The sequence below is a fragment of the Planococcus citri genome, chromosome 5, assembly GCF_950023065.1.
Source record: "Planococcus citri chromosome 5, ihPlaCitr1.1, whole genome shotgun sequence".
In the NCBI taxonomy this organism is placed as follows: Eukaryota; Metazoa; Arthropoda; class Insecta; order Hemiptera; family Pseudococcidae; genus Planococcus; species Planococcus citri.
This window is the reverse complement of record NC_088681.1, coordinates 23853948-23879169: the sequence shown is the minus strand read 5'-3', so window position 1 is coordinate 23879169 and position 25222 is coordinate 23853948. Positions and strand designations below refer to the sequence as shown.

The 25222-nt window shown below is 36.3% G+C and overlaps 7 protein-coding genes across 7 annotated transcripts in view; 3 read left to right on the top strand and 4 right to left on the bottom strand.

Annotated features, from left to right (window-relative positions):
* Nucleotides 1-3755, bottom strand: part of LOC135849064 (terminal nucleotidyltransferase 5C) — a 59876-nt gene extending 56121 nt beyond the window's left edge. Inside the window, exon 1 of the mRNA XM_065369212.1 lies at nt 3052-3755. Within this exon, the coding sequence (XP_065225284.1) occupies nt 3052-3165 (114 nt within the window). The 5' untranslated portion in view covers nt 3166-3755. The remainder of the gene's footprint in view (nt 1-3051) is intronic.
* Nucleotides 3756-8545: 4790 nt separating this feature from the next.
* On the top strand, nt 8546-13181 carry SF1 (splicing factor 1). Its single transcript, XM_065365269.1, has 9 exons — nt 8546-8823; nt 9009-9143; nt 9596-9671; nt 10566-10718; nt 10975-11081; nt 11163-11329; nt 11398-11556; nt 11630-11776; nt 11856-13181. The coding sequence occupies exons 1-9, from the start codon at nt 8706-8708 to the stop codon at nt 12426-12428; spliced, it is 1635 nt and encodes a 544-aa protein (XP_065221341.1). The 5' UTR covers nt 8546-8705; the 3' UTR covers nt 12429-13181.
* Nucleotides 13182-13409: 228 nt separating this feature from the next.
* mats (MOB kinase activator-like 1) lies at nt 13410-15116 on the bottom strand. The gene is made up of 5 exons (XM_065365275.1): nt 14813-15116; nt 14519-14685; nt 14209-14436; nt 13943-14106; nt 13410-13853 (listed from the first exon to the last, which is right to left on the bottom strand). The coding sequence occupies exons 1-5, from the start codon at nt 14824-14826 to the stop codon at nt 13773-13775; spliced, it is 654 nt and encodes a 217-aa protein (XP_065221347.1). The 5' UTR covers nt 14827-15116; the 3' UTR covers nt 13410-13772.
* A 496-nt stretch (nt 15117-15612) lies between these two features.
* LOC135846272 (heterogeneous nuclear ribonucleoprotein F-like) lies at nt 15613-20087 on the bottom strand. Its single transcript, XM_065365266.1, has 9 exons — nt 19850-20087; nt 19668-19778; nt 19435-19593; nt 19224-19367; nt 18743-18881; nt 17815-18023; nt 17152-17738; nt 16948-17067; nt 15613-16876 (listed from the first exon to the last, which is right to left on the bottom strand). The coding sequence occupies exons 2-9, from the start codon at nt 19756-19758 to the stop codon at nt 16397-16399; spliced, it is 1929 nt and encodes a 642-aa protein (XP_065221338.1). The 5' UTR covers nt 19759-19778; nt 19850-20087; the 3' UTR covers nt 15613-16396.
* A 182-nt stretch (nt 20088-20269) lies between these two features.
* Nucleotides 20270-23224, top strand: LOC135846277 (heterogeneous nuclear ribonucleoprotein F-like). Its single transcript, XM_065365270.1, has 9 exons — nt 20270-20669; nt 20752-20910; nt 20990-21133; nt 21353-21491; nt 21911-22137; nt 22223-22428; nt 22509-22628; nt 22723-22942; nt 23023-23224. The coding sequence occupies exons 1-9, from the start codon at nt 20483-20485 to the stop codon at nt 23076-23078; spliced, it is 1458 nt and encodes a 485-aa protein (XP_065221342.1). The 5' UTR covers nt 20270-20482; the 3' UTR covers nt 23079-23224.
* sloth2 (sloth 2) lies at nt 23209-23670 on the bottom strand. Its single transcript, XM_065365277.1, has one exon. It carries the CDS (start codon nt 23525-23527, stop codon nt 23261-23263), a length of 267 nt encoding a protein of 88 aa, XP_065221349.1. The 5' UTR covers nt 23528-23670; the 3' UTR covers nt 23209-23260.
* Nucleotides 23671-24186: 516 nt separating this feature from the next.
* Nucleotides 24187-25183, top strand: LOC135846283 (stress-associated endoplasmic reticulum protein 2). Its single transcript, XM_065365278.1, has 3 exons — nt 24187-24435; nt 24554-24626; nt 24734-25183. Exons 1-3 carry the CDS (start codon nt 24352-24354, stop codon nt 24772-24774), a joined length of 198 nt encoding a protein of 65 aa, XP_065221350.1. The 5' UTR covers nt 24187-24351; the 3' UTR covers nt 24775-25183.
* The last annotated feature ends 39 nt before the right edge of the window (nt 25184-25222 follow it).

Here is a 25222-nt window from a genome sequence, read left to right as displayed (position 1 = left end):
TTTATTGTACGTTTGAAAGACAAGACCCCCCCGGGGGGGGGGGTTCCAAGAAAGAAAGGATCAGAGCTGAGGTACATTTCGATTAAAATCAGTAAAAAAATTAAAAGTTTGGATTTCTCTAAAATTGCAATCGAAAAACGGTTCGCAGGTCCCTAAAATGGCATGATCCAAATTTTTAAAAGAAAATTACCTACTGACTATGGGAAAAGTTGACAAATTGAGTCTAAATTCGAGTTTGTGGGACGACTTTTTTTTAGTAATGAAAATGAAGTACTTAAGTAGGTACCTATATCTATTTACCTACTCCAAGAAAACCACTTTTGACCAAATTCGGCCACTTGAGAATCAAAAATTAAAAAAAAAACTGTTTTTGCATTTTTGAAGCTCTTGCATCAATATAACAAATTTGAAAAAAAATACTCATGTTATACACATTTGAAGGAAAGTTATCAAAAATTCAAAAATACCATTAAAAAACTAAAAATGCACATTTTTTTGAAGATCTGTTTCTAATCTTGCAATTTTCAAGTTTGAAAAAAAAATCGGTTAAAAACAGCCAAAGATAAGATTTCTTCAACAAAAATTGCAATTTCGCCACATTTACAGGGATCAGGGACGAGATGACGATCTAAAAATTTCAAACTTCAAAACTAGGATTTCGGACAATTTTTCAGAATCCTAGCCGAGGATCAATTCACCATTCTCAACCGCCCATGCTCTTAGCAAAAAAAAAAAAAAAATTAAAATCGATTCTTTTAAGACGCGAAGCAGATCGTTAAATCTTCATATATTATGTAGATACTACACGATATTTGAACATTACCTAAGAAGGATTTCTATACAACTTGATGCGTGATGTTCAAGAAGGAAAGACGCCTCTGTTTTTTATTTACTTACTTACTCTCGTGATATGACGTACGGATTCATTACGAGTCATACTTCGTTAGTTGTGTTTCATCACGACAATTATTTCGATATTCTCGTTGGAATTAGTCCAAAAAAGAAGATATCGTAGAGTGCATACCGCATACCACAAAACACATACTTGTAAAGGTAGGCAGAACTTGGCTATCTAATCTAAATCAAACGCGAACGAGTTGAATTGATTGTTTGAGATGCTGGACCGCCGATGAGCCTCATAGAGGAGAGGAATTGAGGAATTGAAACCCAAATTACATAGGTACAAAAAATATGACGTTGGTGTAAAAATCTAGATCTTTCAGAGTCGAGTTCTGTTTTTGGGGTATGAAAATCTATAATTCGATACCGAAAATTGTTTTTCATTATACCTCGTCCTCTCCCCTCTCCCCTGTCAAGAATCAAAATTCGGATCTGAATTCAAATCGTTCAATCACGGATAAATATTTTTTAAATAACTCATTTTAAGAATAACTAAATCTGATTAAAAATCAACACCTACATACATGAAAGCTACACACATGTCCTTGTAAACCTATACATACGGTATAATCGATACATGTAATTCCAGATTCCATAAGCAGGCAATCTTATCAATTCATCTCCAATTTTCCAATAAAATAGGGCACCTATACCTAATAATAATCCTAACAAGTTTTTGAATTTCATTCATTTCATCTCGTAATTTATGCATAGAAAACAGCTTCTGATAACATATAATAATATCGTAGGCATTACGGATACCTATCTACGCCTTAACGAGCGTCGTATGTAGATGTACATATTTTGGTACACACTGAACAAACTTGAAAATGAAATAGCTCAAGTACTTTGGCAAGTACACATTGAGAAGTTCTTCACCTCAAAGTCGACGCCATATTAAGTAGAAGTGCAACAAAGTAGGTATAAATGTTCGGTTTTTGAATCTCGAATGTCGAAGGAATTTTCACAGACTTAATTAAAGGTCAGATGGGAGCGTTTTGACCCTATATAACGTTGAGATTTACTCATTTTTCATTCTAAGTTTGATTGTACTGTACATTATTTTGATGGAGGTAAAGTACATAATCAACTAATCGGATCTCGATTGTTTTCTGTAGAGAAATATACGGATTACTCGATCGTAAAGGTTACATAAACTTATTCGAAACTATTATACTGTGCCATCGTTGATGATTCTTTGCAATCGTAATTGTCGAAAAATTAAAATCAACGATCAAAATGTACTTTTTCCAAACCAATTGATATCTAATCATGTTCATACACGAATATTTACACGTTTGAATTCGTGATAAGATTACACAGTACGTTACGAGGTGCCAGCTTTAGGTACCTAGTACCTACAGGGTGCCCAGAAATATCGTGAACCCCAAAGAAAGTTTTTCATTAAAAATACATGTAGGTTGGCAACGTGAAATAGATGCATATGATTGGTGGAATGTTATCTCGCCAGTCCAACAACCAATCATGTGCTAACATTATTATCATACAGTGTGACCAACCGAAATATTTAGCAGAAAACTTTTTTAGGGGTTCACGATATTTCTGGGCACCCTGTATCACTATCACTACTTTATTAGATTAAATTTCAAAATGCTTCGAAAAAGTGAAAATTGATACCCTGTGGGCCAGATTGGGTGTACCTATTTTTTGCAACGAAAAAGAAACCTTTACCATGTACGCTGATGAGATTTTTTTCTTAATCTTCAAATCAAAATAACCGTATCACGTTAATGATCCATCAAGTCGTTAGCACGTACAGCACATAGCACATAGCACATCTCTGTACTCGAAATTTTCATTTTGCATTCGTCAAACGATGACACATATTGCATGGTTGAACTTGGTAACGATCATGGCGAGAATAATACGCCAAAAAAACAGACACGAAACACTCGATCGTTGAAAAAAATGACTGCTCTGCAGGGTTTCAACTTTCAACGACCAAAGTCATCCATTTTCGGTTTCAAAATCAAACCTAATCGTAATTACGAACAGCAGTAAACACATCTGTGGCGTACTTAGTTCAAAGAGGTCTAAAAAGTACATGCATCTGTTCGTTCGAAATTAACTAATACAAGAAATACCAGCTATATGAACGTATCATATCGTATCGTATATTACGAAGCTTACCTGTATAAAGGATAGTTTGCCGGTAACCGGTGGGATTCGACAGGGTTTCGCTTTCAAATTCAAATCATCGTTAGCTTTGATTTTCGAGTCAGTTTTCACATATTTCACGGGCATGGTAATGACCGGCGAAACAACTTTTCGCGAAATATGAGAAAGATTAGGTTAACACGAAGTCACGAACTTGCACAGCGCGTATAATGGACGAAAATTTATTAATACAAATGAAAACTATACCCACTGATTCGCGAATAATACGACAGCGACGACGAGCGAATAAGTAATTCTCGAGCTTGGCTCTGCTAAATGCTAACTGAGTATCGCATTGACCGCGCTGTTTTATCGATAATAATTAAATAAAAACCACTCGGTAAGGTTGAAAAATTAATACAGGATTGAAAGCCCGTTCGAACGAATAGATAAGAGTACTTGTAGCACCAACACCACTGTGTACATTACACATAAAACCACGAATTAACTTCGCAAATTCAACCGGCGCTGCAGCGATGACGATGACGTTACTACACGAACACGGTCGTACACATTCTACGTCTACGTACAATACAAATTTAATAAGACAGATATATTCGTTCTGTAATATTCACGAATCTTCTGCTCTGTACTGCTGACTTCAATACGAATTTTATCGTGATAAATTTGAAATTGCAGGTAGGTTCGCGAGTTGGCAATTGGCATAGGTACTCGAAATCATTTTTGCACGTTTTCTGTCCTGTACGTTTACCTATGTACATGAAAAATTAATCGTTAGTGTTTCAAATTTGTACTTATTCACTGGCATAGAAAGGTATTTATTGATTATACGTACCAGATAATTTAGAACCGTTCTTTGATATTATTATTTTTCTTATACATACCTGTACCCAAATAAAAATCCTAATCCACGATCTCACGCCTCACGGACTGCAAGTTCAAACTGACAAATTGACATCTTGGAAAGCTAGAAAAAATATTGTACAGAGACAGACAGGGTGATTCGATACAACCGGGTACAGCTATACTGTAAAGGTGTGGCCTATCTTCAAAATTGAAGGTGCAAATACGTTTTCAAAATCCAAGCATCAAAATCCAATTTCGACCTGGGGGATCGGTTTCGGTCAGTGGCGGACTGGGTCGGTTCGGGGCCCCTGGCGGATACACCGAATGAGGCCCCCAACATTTTTTCCCTTCCCCCTTAACAGTGGCGTAGACAGGATTTTCTCAAGGAGGGGGCAAAAACAGATTTTTAGGCATGCAAAATCGAAATTAGGGGTAATTTTCTGGAAACCTGTCATAATGTGTGGAGATTTTATGAAAACGATGGCAAAATTACTGCTCAAGCGAAGTGAGAGCGAAAATTTTTAGAAAAAATGGGTCCAAACAACAAAAAAAAGTTTATTTTTGCATCTTTTATTTCACATTTTCGCTCGCAAGGGTTGGCAATGGCCCCCTTTGCCCTCCTTGGCAACGCCACTGCCCCTTAAGGGCCGATTCCGCATACTTTTTTGCATAAGCAGCAGGCGCTAAAATTCACACGTTGCAAGTTTACTTAATTCAAGTACATTTACTTTCAAGTACTTGATCATGTCTGATCAAATAAATTTACTTGTATTTATTATTTTTCATCGTGAAATGGAATGGATAATCCGCCAATTAATTGAAAAGTCAAGTTACTTGCGGTTGTTTGAATTGAATAAACTAGCCACGTGTAAACTCCAGTTGTCACCTTGCATCTTCAGATCTGGAGATCTACTGAACAGAATTGAATGAAATTTAAAATATATATACTTTGAAACAATTAAAAGAAAATGTCGGATGGGATTTTCATTTGATTGAATATTTTTCGTAGAATTTGAAATTGAAAATCAACGAAATTTGAACACTTTTCAATCGTTGTTCATTCCAAAACTATTCAAGTAATTAAAAATCCCCTCCGACATTTTTTTCTAATTGCTTCATAGTATCTATATTTCAAATTTCATCAATTTTTGTCGGATAGATCTCGAGATCTCAACACTCGAAAATCAGGCGGATCGGGTATGCAATCGTGTATGCGGAATCGGCCCTTAAGAATCTTTCTTGTTCTGTTTTTTTTTCGAGGTTTGGATAGGTAGGTACTTGAATGCAAGTTATGCGATTAATTTTTTTGCTTTTGTCTTTTTATTCAATATTATAGCAAAAAAGAGGAGATTTTTTGAGGGAGGGCGGATTAAAAATTTTCCATAAGAAAAAAAATACCAATTTTACCGAATAAAATTACGAGTTTTTACAGTACATGATATGATATAATTCGCATTTGGGCTTATGAAAAATTCTTATTTTCCTTTTTGAAATTTTATGGAAGTTTCAAAAATGGATAGAAATTGACCCCAGCAAAGCGAGGGCAAAAGCTTTTAAAAATTCATATTTCGAGAGGTAAAAAAATGATGTTTTAAAAATTTCTTCACTTTTTTAACTCAAAATTTAAGAATTTGAATGACTGTTTTCCACAAATTTCAAATTTGAAAATGAAAAGCAAACAGGCCCAGAGTGGAGTGAGAGCAAAAGCTAGTTTCGAGAAGTAGAAAAACGTTTTTTGAGAGGAAAGTGTGTTTCACATTTTTTGAAATTTGATTACCTATGCAGATCTTTATTAAAGCTCGATCTCAGTTTGAAAAAAAAACCACAGAGGGCCAAGTGAAGTGAGGGCAGAAAATTTCAAAAATTTGTATTTTGAGAGGTAAAAAACAATGTTTTTTGTGGTGACTGGTGAGTTTATTTTTTTGACCACACAATTTTAGAATTTGAATTTATACTAATAATTGAAGATTTAGATTATTAAAAAGAGAAAGAAAACTGGCCCGAGCGAAGCGAGGGCGAGAGCTTTTCAACAATTTTTGTTAGAGAAAGTGAAAATATCATTTTTTGTTTAAACATGGCCCTGGGGGCCCCTTGGGGCCCTTGGTGTCTCGGGGCCCCTGGTGATCGCCAGGTAACATCATAGGCCAGTCCGCCACTGGTTTCGGTAGTACGTACTTTGAAAAATGAACAAAATTATCTATCATGACTTTATGCCTAACTTACAAATTGAAGGAGCAATAAAATACATTACCCACAGGCCTATAATGGTCTGTGTACACCTAATCTTCCTATTTGAAATCGCGTGTACCCGATTTATTTCGATAGCCGAAGTGAACGCAACCCAGCTAACCATACCAATTACAATGTACCTACCTACTACCTCACTATAGGGTGCGCCGTTCTCCTAAAAATTCACAAGTTTAGGTAGGTAATATTTTTGAAAACGTTACTGTACTACCTAACAACAATAGTAAGTATGTAGCACCTAGGTATGTGAGTAAGAACCTAATTTGGCAATTCTCTATACAAACCATTCGGAGATAATTTAACAGCTGAAGTCACATTCGGCAACATTTTTAAACGGAACTTGAAATTAGATCGACCAAAAAAATTCGCATAAAATTAACCTATTGTCATCAGTACAGGAGTAATCCACGCAAGTACAATGAAAAATAATAAAACCCTTATAGGTAGGTACCTTCTTAGGAATGAGAACAAACTTGTTTCTGGTTGGTTCTTTGTTCTTTCTGTTTCATTAAATTTTTTTTCGATATGTTTGCAGTTTGTATTTTACTTCATGTTCATAGTTTATTTCTTTTTTGTAGAATCTGTAGATAGGTAGGTAGAGGAACCGACCAAAAACCCCTTGACGTATAAAACTTTTTGCCGAAGTTGTTAATTTTTTCATATTTTTCCAGTACAGAGATGAACTTAAATTTCAAAAAATGGTCTTCTCGAAAATGTTGGTTATTTTTCAAGGAATTCAAAAAATTTAACGAAAAAGTCATCAATGCGGACCCGGCCGCCCTACTTTGAAACCCCCATATGCGTGAAAAAGTGAAATCGCAAAAATGTGACTTAGTCCCTTTCTATTCTCACCGATTCAATTGTTTGAGAGGAGCACAAAAAGAAAAAATATGTAAATTTAAAAAAATTAAATGAAAATTACTTACTTCGATAAGGTAACATTATCTATACTGGAATTATAATTATATACTGAAATATTTTCAACAACCTAATACTGGTATAGGTACTCAAAAACTACAAAAAAAACATACTTACCTACTTAAAACAAATCAACAATAATGTTATAATGATGACTGAAATAAAAATGATTTTTATTATCAGATGTATCTCTTCTTTAGGAAATCCATTTAAAAAATCCATCGATGGATGGGATCTAAGATTTGATTTTACTAACTACGAGTACAATCAACAATGTAACTATACAATGGTGTATATGTTGTGTAAATGTGTACCAAGTCCGAAATTGTACAATTCGGGGTTGGTACAGCCAATTTTGTACCATTGCTAAACTACAAGGTTGCGTTTACTTTTTACTTTGACGTCCTTGACTGTCGAAATTGGGTATACATAAGCGATTTGTAAATGAAAAATTATATATATGTATAGATATAGGCAAACAATGAAACAAAGCATTAGCCAATCAGTTTCAACGAACAGAAAAATCTGATTGCTTATTGCTTTTTGTACACAGAATATGATAGAAATCAAAAAAAGCATAGCTGGGCTTATGAATATGATTGCATGTCCATAACTCTTACGGTTTGAAGTCTTTGAAGCTACAGAATACAGAAATGAGAAAAGTAAACTGTACAGAACCTTACGGTGTAGTTCACATTGTACGTAACTTTTAACAGAAAAAAACATAAGAAAGTTACAGAAAAGTAAAATGAAAAATTTGATCAAAAAAAAATATTGAATTGGTCAAATTTGCAAATGTGCTGGAAAAAGCGTTGAAAACGTGTTAAACTTAGAAGTTAAAACCAAGTAAAAACACTCAAAAAAACCCTGTAAAATCAAAATCACTCTACAGTCTACATCACCAGAAACTAAAAACATTGATTTTTTACGTAAAAATCAATGCTAAAAAGTGATGACAATTTTGTAAAATCTACACTCTACAGGCTAGGATTGAGCGAAATAGCGAGATTGTTAATTGTGAATAGCTGTTAAAATTTTTTTCAACACTTGTTGATGTTTTTGAATTTGAAAGTGAAAGAACATCATCAAAAACTAAAAAGTGGATGATATTGGAGTAAAAGTCAAAATTGTATTAAACTTCTGAAAATTGCTTGAAAACTTATTTTAGTTATTTTGTATGATTGTATGTATTGAAAATTGAAAATTAAATAAATTAATAAATTAAAAACGGAAAACGGTACTCACATCACAGCACACTTGAAATACTGAAAAAGATGATGATGATCGGAGCCGATTATAATAAGGTTCCCCATTGGTGAGGGAACCCTAAAAAATAAAAAATCAATAAATAAAATAAAATAAAAAAACTTCTGTAAAAAATAAAAAAACACTAAAACAGAAACAGTAGTACATTATTAATTTTAGAGAGAGCGCTAGTAATTCAATCAAAATTGTCGTAACTGACGACTGCAATTTTTTATCTGTGATTGAGAAAATAGATTTTTGATTGTTGACCATTCTCACTCAAAATCTTTATTTGGGGTAGTAGAAAAAAAAGAAATATCTCATCAAAAGTATTATTCCTGGTGCAGTTGCGCTGAAATTCAGTTTTAAATTCGTTACTGTTAAGTCATCAACGTATTCAGTGGACGTGGATGTCATTTGAAGAATTATTTATGTACGAAATGCCATCCGCTGACTACAGACTTGAGCATTCGGAACCCTCCCAAATGTTTGGGCCTAGCAATAATCCAGATAGAAGAAACGATGGATGTAAGTCATAAGCAAGAAATAATTTATTATATTATTCGTGTAAAATAGTTACACCTTTGGCCCACTCTCGAGTAAACGATTCCATGATCGTCAACTTGAGCCTTGTGCAATTATCACTTACCTACATCGTTCAACTCCACGGTTACGTAAGTTGAAATATTTAATTATAATTCTATGCGTTTCAGCTTCTTCTGAGCCAGAACGAAAAAGGCGCCGGAAATCGAGATGGGGAGCCGAAGAAACAGACAAGACTTTTATACCTGGCATGCCTACTGTTCTGCCTACGAATCTGAGTAAAGAACAAGAAGAAGCCTATGTCTGTGAGTATCAAAGTTTCGATATTAATGCATTGACACTTGTTTTGTTTGATGAAAAAATGATTTCTAATAATTGCAGCTCTGATTTAGGTTCATTTCTTTTAATTTACAAAGTCTATTCATAAGTTATTTTAATTGATTTACCATTTAATCTGACGTGATTACTAATTTTGAAATTTTTTCTTTTTCTTTTCATCGATTTACGTTTTTTGCTTACGTAAAATGTAAAATGTTCCGATAGATTTGCCTAAAATATACTCTATTGTGTATTAACTAAAAAAAAATTCACAGGGTTACAGAGCGTTTAATTTTTTCTTCGAACATTTTTTTAGGTCGAGATTTACACACTGACTGTCTGCAATTACCATAGGCTATTTAATTATGAACTCTTTACGTTGTAATTCCTAATCTAAATCATTATGGGGTTTGCCCCGAACTAACGCATTTTCTTCCAGTGCAATTACAAATCGAAGAAGTCAGTAGAAAGTTACGTACCGGTGATCTTGGTATTCCAGTTAATCCAGAAGAAAGGTGTGATTAAACGTATATGCAGTGGTTTGATAATATTTTTTTCTTTTAATTACTATCTAAAAAGAAGTCTTTCACATCTCATCGTTGGTACAAAATTATCGGAGAATAAATTGTTATGAAAATTTGATCATTCGTAATTAGTGACCTTAATCATTTGTTTGTGGTTATTGTGAAATACTTTTTTTTTGAATTTTTTTCTAGGGTTAGTGGTAGGTATTATGGAAGGCGAACTATAAGCATGCATTCTATTATGTTTCATTCTTTTTGTCAAATACCTATTTGAATATTGTTATTTCGTTGCAATGTTATATTATTATTGTTCTTTTTTTTCAAATATGGTTTTCAATATTTATTGTTGTATTTTTGTCGTTTGCATATAAATAGGTAATTTCGTTTCACAGCTTGTTTACTTTCAGGTGCTTGATTAATTTTTTCGATTATTTTGAAAATGATTTTTTTTTCTTCTCTAGGTTTAGGGTATAAAATGTGGATTCTTAATTTATACATTTTGTTGTTTAGATGTATTTGATGTGATTCTTATGTGTATTTGTATTTTTTTCAAAATTATTTTCTAGTCTGTTTATTATTATTTTTTTTTTTTGTGTAAACGAGTTCTCGAGTGTGAAATGCTCCATCGTTTCTCACAAGAGTATTCGTTTATCTGCTCACATATTTCGACTCGACAAAGCACCCGTATAGCTTTGTCGAGTGCTTTTAAAAATTGCATTACTTTTTTTAGCTGGTTAGGTATTATTTGTTTTAGCTCGAGTTGATCAGGAAGTGCAGTGCGGCAGTCGACTTCATGATTAATTAATAATATTAAAATAGAATATTGCGTTAAGTTTTAGTTTTAAGGTTTCGATGTATGGTTACGCTTGTGTTTGTCCATTCTAGATCGCCATCGCCGGAGCCAATTTATAGTCACGATGGAAAACGGTTAAATACGAGAGAGTATCGAACTAGGAAACGTTTGGAAGAAGAACGACATCAGCTGATAAATCGTATGATCAAAATAAACCCAGAATTCAAGCCGCCTGCTGATTATAAGTAAGATGAATTGTTCTTTTATGATGGAGAAATTGACAGATGAACAGATTTTCGTTTTCTGTCATTTCAATTTGGAACCAGTTGTTAATCTTTGGTAGGGAGGGAGGGAGGGGGGATTTCAATTACTTTTTAAAGTTCTTTTTTTATATTTTTTAATTTTATTTGATAAACTAGCAGAAAATTTTTGGGCATTTCTGTTCAAAATATTATTTTCCTTGATAGTTCTTCAGCTAATCTCAAATTTTCATATTTTTAGACCTCCGATTACGAGAGTGAGTGATAAAGTAATGATACCTCAAGACGTTCATCCGGATATTAATTTTGTTGGCTTATTAATAGGGCCCAGAGGAAATACTTTGAAAGGTAAGGGATTATTTTTGATTTATTTTTATTCATCGTCAACTAGAACCATACTCACGATGTATTATATGTTGTATCCTGTAGCCATGGAACATGAAACCGGTGCGAAAATTATTATACGAGGTAAAGGCTCGGTAAAAGAAGGTAAAGTGGGTAGAAAAGATGGACAACCACTGCCTGGCGAAAATGAACCTTTACACGCTTACGTAACTGCTAATAATCCTGAATATGTGAAGAAAGCAGTCGATAAGGTAATATTTTTATTCGAATTTCTTCGGCGAAGAACATAAAATGGTAAAAGTTGTCGATTTTTGTACAGATAAAAGAAATCATTCGGCAAGGAGTCGAAGTACCCGAAGGTCAGAACGATTTGAGAAGACAACAGCTGAGAGAGTTGGCTTTGCTGAATGGAACATTACGAGAGAATGACGGAATACGTTGTACCAATTGTGGTGCTACGGATCACAAATCGTGGGCTGTGAGTATCGAAAATTCGAAAATTTCATTAAAATATACCGATTCCAAGATGATAATTTTGAATTTGATCGCAGTGTCCTGACAAACCGAACGTTACGATGAACGTTTTATGTACCATTTGCGGAGGAGCTGGTCATTTATCAAAAGATTGTAAACAGAAAAGACCTGGTCAGCCTACCAATAACGCTTCGCCTCAAGATAAAGCAAAAATCGACGAAGAAGTAATAAATTTCTCTTTTCGTTTATATTCCTGTAAAATTTCGCGCGTATTTACTCACCGTAAATCATCATTTGTTGCAGTATATGTCTTTAATGGCCGAATTGGGCGAAGCTCCACCGCCATCGATGAAATTTGAAGGAGGTGGCGGCGGAGGTGGCGGCTCGGAAAAGAACCGTTCCAGCGGACACCTTTTCGATAGGCCTATGCAACAAAGAGCCATCGCAGCTCCACCGATGTCGTTACCAACACCACCTCAACTGATGTCGAACGCGATGCCACCGCAAGGCTGGCAACCTGCTCCGGCGCCCGGTAACGCGATCCCAAACGTAGCATTACCGCCTCCACCTCCGCCTCCCGGAACAACCGTTCCTACAATGCCACAAGCATGGCCTGCAATGATGCCCGGCTTCCAGATACCTCCGCCGCCTTCGCAAAGTGGGGCTACGTCTTCTTCGTCAGCCACTTCTTCGGTCATTCCGCCACCTCCGCCGCCATTGATGCAGCAGTGGCCAACAGCAGCACCTATGATGCCACCTCATGCTATGTGGCAGCCTGGTTATCCAGTTAAAAATCCGGCTGCGCCGTTACCAGCTTCTCTGGCGAATAGTTTAATGGCTCCACCGCCTCCGCCACCACCACCGCCCCCGAGTTAAAAATCTACTAGCTGAGAGGTTTCGCTTTAGCATCTTTATGTATATATGTAACGCTTTCCCAAGCACCGTTTCGTAAGTTGATTCGAATTCGATGATGGAAAGTCGTATATGTGAGAGTACTCTCTGATTCGATCTACCCTCTCCCGTTCCCTCCCCTCTCACTTCACCATCCTTCTCATTATTTCTAATATTCTGTCTATTTTCCTTTTTTTTTTTAAATGTGATTATTACGTTGCTGGATCGATGTATTATGTATTGATGTATGTATTCGTCGTCGTCATCGTAAAGTTTACCTCGTGCATTATGGTATTTTAATGTTAGTCTGTTTTTATAGCAAAATGACCGTGTCGATTGTTCAATCGACATTACGCAAATTTTCCTCTTTCTCTAGAAATTTAGAATATTTTTCTTTCTTGGTCAAGAATGTCCTATACGACGGTTATTATCGAATTTTATTCGTTTTAGAATGTATTAATCACCTGCATTTTCTTTATCTTCTCTCTGGTTTTGAATCGAGAGCTGTACGCAAATACAGGGTATATAAAAGTACGATAGATTATTTATTTTTGATGACATTTTTGCTTTTGTCATTGCAATTTGTCATTAGTGAGCTGTCCTGCGGAGTATTTCATCGCAAATTTTATCGATTTTGTCTTTGTAAAAATGTACTTTTAACAGTATATAATGTGTAAAGATGTTGTTTACTATTTTCAAGCTAATAAAGAAATTACGTAAGTGACACGATTCATCGAACGTGTGTTTGTTGGTTTTCTTTTTCAAGAAGAAGAAAAAAAATGCTGCGGTATGATTAGCAGAATTACGAAATCAGTGTTCGAAGTTCAGATTATGCTTAACTAGGCGTTACCTAGACGAAGTACTGGCACGTACGTACAGGATGTATCCGAAAATTTGAGCACGTAGAACTACAGGATTTAAGCTACCTGAGAAATGAATAATGGTTGGGAAAAAAAATTCAAAATGCAAATTTAACGAAGAATTGATATTTTTAAAAAGGCTACATAATTATCTTAAAAATATAACTTTAAGTACACGAATAATAGTAACAGTTGAGATGATAAAATAATGATCAGAATCTATATTTAATAGTGTGCATCGAAATCATAAATGCTGACATTTTGTGTATAGACCGTAAACTAATAAAAAAATTATACGGTAATATCATTAATTTAAAAACAAAACACGATACGTTACAACATGGCTGATAAAATTAAAACATCCACACGATAAATAATAAAATCCTACGGTGCTTGAATTTTACATATTTTTACTCAAGGTTTTACTTCCGATTCGATATAACAAAAGTGTTAAAACCAGTAGACAAATTCATCGTGCATCTTTGGCAGCAAGCTTCTCTATTAATTCTTGTAAAGGAGCTAGTTCTCTTCTTTCTATCAAGCTAAATTCCTGCACAAATAAGACATGTATTACGCGATAGGAAAGGCACGTAATACGAATTGAATCAACACAATTATTGTAATTATGAGCGAGCTTACTTGTACGAAAAATATAAAATGTTTGAAGGATGTATTTAAATGCGCTTCTTCTCCTAGTTGCACAACTTCGGTAAAATGTTGATGGTAAACATGAGCGTATACTCTGAATAAACGCTTTAAAATAGTTTTCGCTATCAAGAGGAAATTTTTAGGAAAAGGTACCCCTGAAAAAGATGGAAGTCATTAGCACCGTTATCCACATACACAGGGCCAATTACCTAAACAATTCTACAGATAAACGATCGATAAGACGTATAGGTAGATACCGATTTTCGAAGGAAACAACGTCTCGTCGTCCAACTGATCTTGAACCCAAGTCATTAAATAATCTATGTATTTCGGTGCGGAACATTTTATAGGTTTCTTGACGGTATGTCCATCTGCCCAATGGTATTCGTATTTCGGTCCAGCCGACATAATAGGACAGCTTTCTTCGGTACAGAATTCAGTAATCGTTCCGTACAACATGTTGATTTGGTTGAAAAAGTCCACAGCTGCGAATAGATAAAACAAACAGTCGATCGGATTACTAATGGAAGTAGTTTCAGGTATCGAATTAATCAATACAATACTCACTGTTGACGGCTACCCATTCGTTCAAATCTTCTCCTTCTGGTAGACTCACAGCTAGACGTAAATTCCCCGAACCCAATGTCGCAGCTGCATGTTTCATTAAGTCATATTGATGAGTTCCTTCGGGGATGTTTTTCTTGGGTTTGAAAGTTTTGGAAGATCGACTTCCACTGTAAACAATATACCACCGTTATCAGTAAAATGTAGGTTTTCGTAATACAGCATTTCACCAAACACAACGGAGAAAATTCTGATGCATTTGAATGCAGAATGAATCAACTTGAACGTAATACTTACAATAGGAAGCTCATATTTTACAATTCGTTGATCAAAATACGGAAATGCGATAGCTGAGTTATGATTTATTACGCATTCTACTCGATATCGGGTTGATCACATTTTCACTAGTTTAATAATCGTCGATACGTTAAACGACCGCGATAATGCAATTTACGATTTCAACTGTCATTCGTAATTATAAACGCTGATTTAATTAATACGATTGTGAAAAAATATCACGTAATATGAAAATGATAACTCGAACACAACACTTCTCTTTTACTTTTTCAGCCCATCAGCCCTTTGATTCATCAATCAGCTGGCTGGCGAAGAGAAGAGGTGAACTTAACTTGGGAATGTTGGTAATACTGGATTAAGGTTTTTAAAAGTGACATCAATGAAAAATGGAGGAACTGAAACTGAAACGCCATTCATTGATGAATTTGAATATTGAAATGAATGAATGAATGATGATTGATGAATAATTGAAGTACAGTAATGGAAGAATCAGAACTCAGAAGGATGAAACAGCCTCAGAGTTTGATTGAGCAATGAGGACCCTACATACAATACAATAAATTATTAAATTTTGCCCTGAAAAGCAAAATGTAGAGTTCTATCGAGTTCTCAGTCAACGTAAATTTTTCCACTCACTTGTAGAACGTTTTTCAAAATTGAAACGAATGAGCAGATTAGGATTTCTAGAGGTTGGGCCATTCATGAGCATAGAACTAACGAAAGCTACCATTAAAAAAAAACAACTTGGCAACTTAACTCACACGGACTCACACACAATGGAAAAAAAAACTTGAATAAAATACATTGGTTTAATAATTTATTTTTGTTCAATCATCAATATGACACTTGACAGTAGTATTTTTACAAAAGAGTTCTTAAATTCGGAAACTTTATAATTCACCGCCTACTTCTTCACCAACAAAGCAAATATCTTAAAACTTAAATTTCTAAATTTCTCGCTGAGTCTTCATTTTTTATTTCAATTACATAATTAATACAAAAATGATCTCAATCATGTTCATAAAAATACGTACGTGACGATACAAAATAATACGCTGACGTCCAACACAAAATGTAAACTATTCGTCAACATTGAAACATAATAATATAGAATATACAGACTACAACTTATAGTAGAACATTCCAAAATATCGACTCAAATAATGCGTTCTAAACGAGTGAGTATGTTTACGTGAGATAGAAAATAGTAGGGGAAAAAAATAACAAAAAAAGAATGAAAAATATGTATAAAAACGGCAAAAAACACGTACAAATTAAAATAATAAAATAAAGAGAAACCGTCACTGGTCAAAATGCTCGAACTATATTGTACGAAACTAATTACAAGTTCTGAAAGTTTTTTGACTATCGGGGATATAATTTATGCATGAACAGTACAATATAGATTGGGGAAAAAATACATACAATCAACAAAAGCATAAAGTTTCCCCTTGATACTCTACGTTTAACGAATTGAATGCCTTACGCTAAGTTAGATCGTTATTACTGCTGCAGAATACTCGTAAGTTATGTACAGTGGTTTCTACGTTTTGGTTTTTATTTTGAAAGCGTTTCGTTGTCATGTTAGAAACGTTGTCCTCCTCCGGCGTTAGCTGCGGCCCTGTATAAAGATGTACCATAGAATCCATCGTATGCTGAATTGGACACAGGTGCTGGCCCAGATGAGGTAGTTCGTCTTGAGAACAGCTCGGGCGGATTTTCTTCATTGTATCCACCGGCGTTTCTTCCGGGTAAGTTTCTGGGTGGATTTTCATCATTGTATCCACCGGCGGCGCTTCTTCCGGAGAAGTTTCTGGGTGGATTGTCATCATTGTATCCACCGGCGGCGCCTCTTCCGGATAAGTTTCTGGGTGGATTTTCTTCATTGTATCCACCGGCGGCGCTTCTTCCGAATAAGTTTCTGGGTGGGTTTTCATCATTGTATCCACCGGCGACGCTTCTTCCGGATAAGTTTCTGTCACCCAAACTGGGCGGTTTGTTGACCGACGGAGGAGTAGCTTTCAAGAATAATTCTATGTAACGATTATTCATATTTTGTTTATCCTATAATCGATGAAAGAAATTAATTAGATGAAATTTGTAAAACGAATGAAAATTATGAACGCTTTATGTACTTTGCTCATAGCACGATTGGCATCTTCGTAGGTTTCGAAGTCAACGTTTGCTTCGCCGGAAGGTCGACCGCTTCGATCGTACGTGAATTGAATATCAACAGGAACCAAGGGTCGGAAGAACTGCCGACGAAAAATATATATTTCAAGATCGAGAGTATTTTAAAATGAAAATGGCCGAGGAATGCGATAGGATAGAATACATACATTCGTAATATCTTGTTCGGTAGCTTTGTACGGTAATCCACGCATATGCACGATATATCTTTGCGCTTCTTCGTCCCATACATTCGTATTACCTCCGCTATTACCGTTACCATACATCATGTTACGAACTCTAGCTGCAGGCGGCGGCGAGATTCTATTCTTTAATGAGAATGACGACATGGAAGTGTCTCGAGAAGCTCCCATATCTCTAGCAGGACCCAAATCTTGAGAAGCGCCCATATCTCGACCAGGGCCCATTTCTCGACTAGGACCCATATCTCGTCCAGGACCCATATCTCGACCCGGGCCCATATCTCGACCAAGACCCATATCTCGACCAGGACCCATATCACGACCAGGGCCCATATCTCGACCAGGGCCCATATCTCGACCAAGACCCATATCACGACCAGGACCCATATCTCGACCAGGACCCATATCACGACCTGGACCCATATCTCGAGAAGCGCCCATATCTCGACCAGGACCCATATTTCGAGCAGGGCCCATTTTTCTCATACCACCGCCCCATGCTCCTGAATTACCACCTGCATCGTCATCCCATTCGTCGCCTTCTTCGGCGTAATCTGCACAAAATGAATATCAACATTATTATCAAACGCACGACATTCGAATAGAATACACTGGCAAAGAATAACTTACTGTCTCTTAAACGAGATGGCGGAGGTGGTCCAGACGCTGGTCCGGCGCCGGTTCCCATCGCAGATCTGCCCATTCTATTCGGACCTCCGAATCGATCACCTCGATCGTACGGAGCTGGACGAGGAACCATTTCAGACATCAAAGGACGAATTTTTGGACCGGTTTGAGCACGTATTTCTGCCAAACTACTTCGGAATATTTCTATGTACCTGAACGATACGGGAAATCAATACATTTTAGAAAACTAAAAGAATAACAATTTAATCGAATAGATCCCACATTCGTTTTGCCTGTCTATTACACGACGGTTTTACTCTACCAAGCGAAAATACATGCGTGAGAAGGTAAAAAAAAAAGAGAACCCGAATCGAATAAATGAAACGCGAATCGTATTAAAAAATTAGGAAGAAGGGGGGGTCATGCGAATAATGTCACAGAAGCTCGCCCATGTATTGACGACAAACCATAATAAAATTTTCAAAAAGGAAATTCGTTTGATTCGAGGTCTGATCGTCGTATGAATTTCTACATCAAGCGCACCAACCACCGCAATTTCATCTCAAGTTTTCAAGAAGCGCATAACGCAACAAATCTAGCAAATTTTGAGTCATTTATATGTAGTACTCGGGAGCTCCCAACGCGTGAACGAGTCGATCATCAAATACATACTGTAGGGAAGTACCTCGTAACATATTCGCGTACCACGTAGCTAAATAGTTACACGTTCGAGAGTAGAAAAACGATGAGGGAGAATTAAAACAGTAAAGAATGGTAAGAATTAACAACATAGTAAAATAGTGTACGGTGATTTTCAGTTTCTTTTACAATTCAATCGTATAAATTTGAGTAAAAAGAATCAGGTCTGGATCCCAAGGCAAAATATGCCCGGCACCTTACCGCAAACCACCTGCGTCAGGTTTTACCCCACCTGTGTCCTATTCTGTCGAGATGTTTCTTCAGAGCGCTTTCTACCATGTCTTTGTTAACGAACTGAACGTACGCCTCCCCGGTATTGCGCCCGGTTTGATCGCTGACAAAGGATATCCCGTTGGGCACTATCGTCAACCCTGTCCCAATCATGGTAACAAATCACACAAAATGCCCATTACGCCAATACCCAATAATAAAATTAAATGAAGTGAAACACCGTAAAACGAGATTCCATTCCAGTGACGAAGCGATCATCACCGGAACAAATCTAACGTTACGTTTCGTAGAATCTGCCGAAACAAAAATCACTATTCGAACGGCATTCGAATCGTGATACCAGATTCTACGTGTTTCAAGGTTCACTAAGTAGAAAAAAAATTACAAAAATGCGTAACTTTCATACTAATTGGAAAAAATGGACGAAGTTTTCCTTTCCGGTATAAAAAACTACCCAACCCCGCCGAATTATTAATCCATACCTGAGAAAAACTGCACAATGTCGTTTTTCGTACACCCGTAGGGTAATCCACGTAATCGAATACAGCTTTCGTCCATAACATTCTCCACGTTCGAGCCACTTCTAGCGAGGTACCACTCCATGTCATTACGACTCGTCCTGAAAACTAACGAATGAACGATATTTAATATTCGATTCGAACTCGAGTAACTATGCACAAAGGCTAAATTTACTTTCTATGTAACGATGGCCCATGTTCTTCTTATCCTTCTTAAGCGCTTTCTCGGTATCTTCCATCGTTTCCAATTCAACAAAAGCTTCGCCGCTAGGTCGGCCTTCTCGAGACATCGTGATATGAACTCCAAGTCTACCATCTTTGATGTTGGCCTCTTCTAAATACAAAATAAGCGCAACGAATACGTCAATTTTACCATTAACTAATGTAATCGAGACTCGAAGTAATTACCCAAAAATTTAATGATGTCGTCGACGGTGGCAGACCATGGTAAGCCGCGCATCTTGATGATAGGATCGTTACTTTCTTCTTCCTTCACCATTTTTGCACGAGTAATCTAAACTATTAAATGAAGGTAATAACTAACACAGTACGATTGCAATAGATACAATTTTATAAATTTCAATTCTTACTCGATGATGTTTGAGTGCGGTGAAAACCCAACTTGATGATTCGTTCGCAAAGAAACTCGCGGATTGAAACAAGGAATATTTCTTGACTGCCTAAAGATGATTAATCCACACACACAGGATCAAAAGAATAATTTCACCGACATAAACGCACAATCTACAACGTAGAAACCATCAACAAAATTTCGGTCTTCAGAATGAAAAACAGAACAGACGCACTGCAATCATCACAAAAATTCTTACAAAAATAGCTTTCGTAGTACATCGGCTCGATTCGTGTAACTTCGTTTTTCTCATCAGAAATCGTCCAATAGGATTCGTTTTCAATCCATTTCACAGATCAAAATAATCAGAAGACGTGAAATAGATAGGATATTCCGATGAGAAAGTCAAAAAGAGAAAACCTAACCTTGTTGATCAACATACTTGACAATGGCAAGATGCAAAAGTTTAGCCGGAGATCGACGCTTTGTTTAGCGTTTTATTTTGTGTGTCGTGAGTAATTTTTGTGAATTAAATTCATCAGACATTTAAAACAAGTGTAATTTCTATCGTAACTAATTACGTATTCGGTTATTCACCTTTATATCGTGTTTTCCAACGTATCCCAACTGCTGTTTACTCGAATCGTGAAACATGGAGAACGGAACCAACGACAACGAGAACGATAATAAATCGAACATTCGTGCTGAAAATAATGGAAACGAAGGCGGCGAAAGTAACATTAAAACCGAAGGCGGCGACGATGGCCTGGACGATTGTATTGTAAAAATGAGAGGCCTACCATGGTCGGCCACTGTAGAAGATATTCTTTCCTTTCTAGGTTAACGCATCTTTCCTCAAGCAAACAGTAATATGATTCATGATTGTCTATTGGTTCGCTTATTTTCATTATTTACTTACAGGTGAATGCAGCGTGAAAGGTGGTAAAGATGGAATTCATCTGACCATGTCACCTTTAGGTCGTCCTAGTGGTGAAGCGTATATCGAGTTGGACACTCCCGACGATGCCGCTAAAGCGCTGAAAAAAGATAGACAACACATGGGTCATAGATACATCGAAGGTGAATATTGCCCTACGAATGATTAAATTTATCGTGTGTAATGAACTCATTCTAACAATCGATTCCGACACTTTTCTAGTATTTCGTACCAGTCGTTCCGAGATGGATTGGGTGGTATCTCGTTGTGGTATGAACATGGAGAATGTAATGGACGAAGGATGCATTCGTATGCGTGGATTACCTTATGGATGCACCAAAGAGGAAGTAGCTTCTTTCTTCTCAGGTATTAATTTTTCATTTTGTGATTTTCATACATCCATATCCGATGTCCTGAAAGTTTGACAGTAAAAAGATTGCACTTTTCAGCTTATGTTTCAACATTTTGTACTCGTATGTTAATTAATGGGATTTCTTGTTGTTGTGTTTTAGTAAATTATGTATATCGTTGTGTAGTAATTTTTAACATTAATGGGTTTTTATGTGATTGGTTGGTTGGGAATAGGACTGACAATAGTGCCGAATGGAATTACCTTCGCTACAGATTACACTGGGCGTGCGACGGGGGAGGCTTATGTTCAATTTGTAAACAAAGAAAATGTAGAAAAAGCTCTGAAGAAACACATGGAAAAGATAGGACACAGGTGGGGCTGGTTTTATTGTCGGTTGGAAGGTGGTAGGTTGGGAGGGGGATGAAGCGGGATTATCTTCGCAGTATCCCCCTGCTAAAATTTATCTAAGTATTTATTATTCTTACTGACGTTGAATCATTGTTAGGCCTGGTCAAATTTTTACAAATCAGTAATCGTAGATTATCATTTTCACTTTTTGGAATGTTGAAATTAACATTACATATTTACACGAGTGTTTACGTTTTCATTTGATTTCACCGGCAATGATTCAACCCTTTTTTTTCTTTAGTGATATGCGAATCAATTTTAAGAAAAAAAAATGCCAAGAAAATATTGGTTTAGTGTAACGCTACAATTTTGCATGCCGAATGAACTTTTTTCTCTTATTTTTACGTGTTAAGTAATCATTTGTATTTTATTGTTTACTTCAGATACATTGAAATATTTAGAAGTAGTTTAGCTGAAATACATTCCCAAACCGGACCCAAGATGCGTTCTTCATTATCGGGTGGTCTCGGTAGATCGACACCATATGACCGAAATGAACGATTTGGAGGACCAAATCGTCTTGGAGGAGGTGGTGGCGGCGGTGGTGGTGGCAGCGGCGGCGGCAACGGCGGTGGTCCACCATCTATGAATCGTTTATCAAGATTTCGAGGTATATTTTTGTAATATTGATTGAGTGATACAATATTTAGAGTAGGACTGAACGTTGCATTTAAATATTGATTTTTTTTTCAAAGGAGATGCCGAATGGGACGATTACGGTGACGGATACTGGAATCGTGGCGGTCCCGGTCCAGTAGGTCGAGCTAAACCACCTTTAAGAGGAGGCGGCGGTGGCGGCGGCGGTGGCGGATATGAAGACGAAGAGTATATGGACGGCCCTCGCCATTTCGTTCATATGAGAGGTCTTCCTTATAAAGCAATCGAAGATGATATTGCGATGGTAATAAAGAGCAATGATCGAATATAAAGAATTTTACGTATTAGAATTGTGACATTATCAACTTATATCGGCTGTTTTAGTTTTTCAGACCTTTGGAGCCCGTCGATATCAGAATATTATTCGATAAAACTGAAAGACCGTCGGGTGAAGCGGTTGTTGAATTCGCCAGCCACGAAGAAGCTGTCGAAGCAATGAGCAAAGTAGGCGAAAGCTATTGCGCTGTATTTTATAACCACATCGCGTTTGTCTTCTTGTGTCTTCGAATTTTAATAAACATTTTCGTGCAATTTATAGGACAAAGAACACATTCAGAGTCGTTACATCGAACTGTTCTTGGATTCTGTTCCCGATTATAAGGGAGATTTTCCTCGATCTGGGCCAGGTCTGCGACCCAGTATTCCACGTACTAGAGGAGCTCCTTTCGCCGGTGGTGGTGGTGGTGGTGGCGGTAGCGGCGGAGATCGAATGCGAGGATCTGGTTTTAGTGGAAATTCGACAAGAGGAGGCGGCCAAGGTTATTGAAATTTTCATCTCAGATGGGCGAACTTGCATCGTTTTTTCGTCGTGATCTCTAACGTCGTATCTGTATTACAGGAACAAAACCATTTATGTCAACTGGAGGTGGAGGTTTCCGCAATAGTAATTGGTGAAGATGTACGTAATAAATACAGAAACGAATTTTTATTCAGTTCGCATTTTCTAATTTTATATTGTATTATTATTTCGTACACGTAATGTTAAAATCTGAAAGACATGATGTATATATTCGTAATAAATTAATTTTTCTCTTTTAAAAGTTTATTTTGGTTTATATACAAACTTAAATCATATTCTACTCGGCGCTATTCGTTTGAATTTTAGGTTGCAATGACTTCTTGTACTCTTGATCTTGTTGTACAAGTTTTAAAAACTTCTCATCGAACGTTGGTTTATTCAAAGCGTGCGACTGGCGTATTCTTTCTGCTTCCTCCTCGATCAATTTGTCTATATTATCTAGAGGTTTGTAGATTGAGTGAACGAACTGCGAGCCACACACGCAACCGGTGATAGACACGGCCCAAAATTTCAAGTATTGAGGCCAAGTGACACCGAAAGGCATCTTAGAAAATACTTTTCTGTTCTTTTTCGACAACTGCGAGCGCCGCTTTTCTGATTTCTCTTTTCTTGAATGTGTCGTAGAAATTAGTTTCGCCGACACTCCATTTGATCATAACAAGTTCAATAGCACAACCGCATACGAAAGATCCGACGAATAATATGGGGGTATTATACTTGCGAACGAATCCTCCGTACCACGAAGAAAACAACATAACGAAAACTTCACATACTACAACAAACTGTAACAGAGGATCACAATATTCGGTCTTTACGCTATTATCACCGCTTTAGATGGAAAGCTTTTAGTTTTTCTTCAGTGTTGGTCCATTGCCCTTGACAGTCGACTGACAAAACAACAACAGATGAACAGACACAAAACTTCAGAATTGTTCAGAATCAGAATCAACGTGAAATCAACAAATCTAATCAAAAGCCCAAAACTTTTCGCGATTGCGTGTTGTTGAGTTGGAACTTTAGGAAGAACTTTGATGGGAGGGGGACTGCTGAATGCTAATGCTGAGGCAGCTTGGAGTGGAGAACAGTAAATTCACCCATTTATACGTACATCTTGATAACGGAGCTTTCGGCAACAAATCGTCAACTAGAACAAAATCAGCGTGAATTCAACACATCTCGACAGAAGTAAGTTGCTGTGTTGTAGTTTGTATCAGCCAACTTGTCATATTTCTCAATCCGCAGATAATATCGACGTGAGTGAAAAACAGTCGTCTTTTAATTATTATCCGTCGTGTGATCTTTTGCCAACGTTTGCTTCTCACATATTTCGGGTTCTGTATACAATTTTAAGTGTACTTTTCATTTAAAATGGCACCGAAACAACGAATGAGGATTGCAAATGAAAAAGCCAGCAAAAATATCACGATGAGAGGAAATGTACCCAAATCTACTGTAAGTATTTCATCTCATTTTACATTTCTTAATGCGGAAGATGTTTTCAGACATCACTTGCTTAGTTCCCTATGCTACGTGTCAGCTTTTTTCACTAATTTCGATGGTATTTTTACAGAAAAATGGCGAAAGTAAATATCCGGTTCCTCCTTGGTTACTTGGTCTTTTCGTATTTGTCGTATGCGGATCTGGTAAGCAGTGAAAATATTGTTCATTTTGAAGTACTATATGAACATTTCTGTGCTGATTTAATTATTCGTAAATTATGATAACTAATCGACATTTCGTTCGTTTTCAGCCGTGTTTCAAATAATCCAAAGTATACGAATGGGTTGGTGAAATTTGAGCAACTTTTTCTCCGTTTTCCGTGTCTACGCGATAAGTTTTTCGTGAGTTGTATAAACCGTTTCTCTGTGTACATTTTTAAAACCAGTTAAAAAAGAAAACTTGTTGCTTTTTCGCATTTATTACAATACCGAATCTACTTTTTTTTTTCTACATAAAGGTGCAACGCATTACCAAATGATCGATGAAATTTTGCATTTTATAGCTCATTATTTGTATTTATAATATATGTTTTTCTATGTCATGTTCTAATACTACAATTGTTGAAGATTTGTTATTTAATTTTGTGTATATATTTTTCGACTTTTTTCTTTTTCTAATTTATTTATTCAAACAAAAATGTAAATATGAATCGCAGAAATGTCATTCCATTTTGAAAAATATAAATTGTTTTTGAAAAAGAGTGACTAATTTTCTGTACATGTTTCATTTAAACGATACT

What these genes read in the sequence shown, in the direction of transcription:
- SF1 (XM_065365269.1), top strand. Translation starts at nt 8,706, where the DNA reads ATGTCATTTGAAGAATTATTTATGTACGAAATGCCATCCGCTGACTAC. An exon ending in AGATAGAAGAAACGATGGAT is followed by an intron (nt 8,824 to 9,008) that starts GTAAGTCATAAG and finishes TATGCGTTTCAG; the next exon opens with CTTCTTCTGAGCCAGAACGA. An exon ending in CCAGTTAATCCAGAAGAAAG is followed by an intron (nt 9,672 to 10,565) that starts GTGTGATTAAAC and finishes TGTCCATTCTAG; the next exon opens with ATCGCCATCGCCGGAGCCAA.
- mats (XM_065365275.1), bottom strand. An exon ending in CGAATGGGTAGCCGTCAACA is followed by an intron (nt 14,437 to 14,518) that starts GTGAGTATTGTA and finishes ATCTATTCGCAG; the next exon opens with CTGTGGACTTTTTCAACCAA. An exon ending in GTTGTTTCCTTCGAAAATCG is followed by an intron (nt 14,107 to 14,208) that starts GTATCTACCTAT and finishes CATCTTTTTCAG; the next exon opens with GGGTACCTTTTCCTAAAAAT.
- LOC135846272 (XM_065365266.1), bottom strand. Translation starts at nt 19,758, where the DNA reads ATGGTGAAGGAAGAAGAAAGTAACGATCCTATCATCAAGATGCGCGGC. An exon ending in CGACATCATTAAATTTTTGG is followed by an intron (nt 19,594 to 19,667) that starts GTAATTACTTCG and finishes TTTTGTATTTAG; the next exon opens with AAGAGGCCAACATCAAAGAT. An exon ending in CCAATCGTGCTATGAGCAAA is followed by an intron (nt 16,877 to 16,947) that starts GTACATAAAGCG and finishes CATCGATTATAG; the next exon opens with GATAAACAAAATATGAATAA.
- LOC135846277 (XM_065365270.1), top strand. Translation starts at nt 20,483, where the DNA reads ATGGAGAACGGAACCAACGACAACGAGAACGATAATAAATCGAACATT. An exon ending in AGATATTCTTTCCTTTCTAG is followed by an intron (nt 20,670 to 20,751) that starts GTTAACGCATCT and finishes ATTTACTTACAG; the next exon opens with GTGAATGCAGCGTGAAAGGT. An exon ending in AGTAGCTTCTTTCTTCTCAG is followed by an intron (nt 21,134 to 21,352) that starts GTATTAATTTTT and finishes GGTTGGGAATAG; the next exon opens with GACTGACAATAGTGCCGAAT.
- sloth2 (XM_065365277.1), bottom strand. Translation starts at nt 23,527, where the DNA reads ATGCCTTTCGGTGTCACTTGGCCTCAATACTTGAAATTTTGGGCCGTG.
- LOC135846283 (XM_065365278.1), top strand. Translation starts at nt 24,352, where the DNA reads ATGGCACCGAAACAACGAATGAGGATTGCAAATGAAAAAGCCAGCAAA. An exon ending in GAAATGTACCCAAATCTACT is followed by an intron (nt 24,436 to 24,553) that starts GTAAGTATTTCA and finishes GTATTTTTACAG; the next exon opens with AAAAATGGCGAAAGTAAATA. An exon ending in ATTTGTCGTATGCGGATCTG is followed by an intron (nt 24,627 to 24,733) that starts GTAAGCAGTGAA and finishes GTTCGTTTTCAG; the next exon opens with CCGTGTTTCAAATAATCCAA.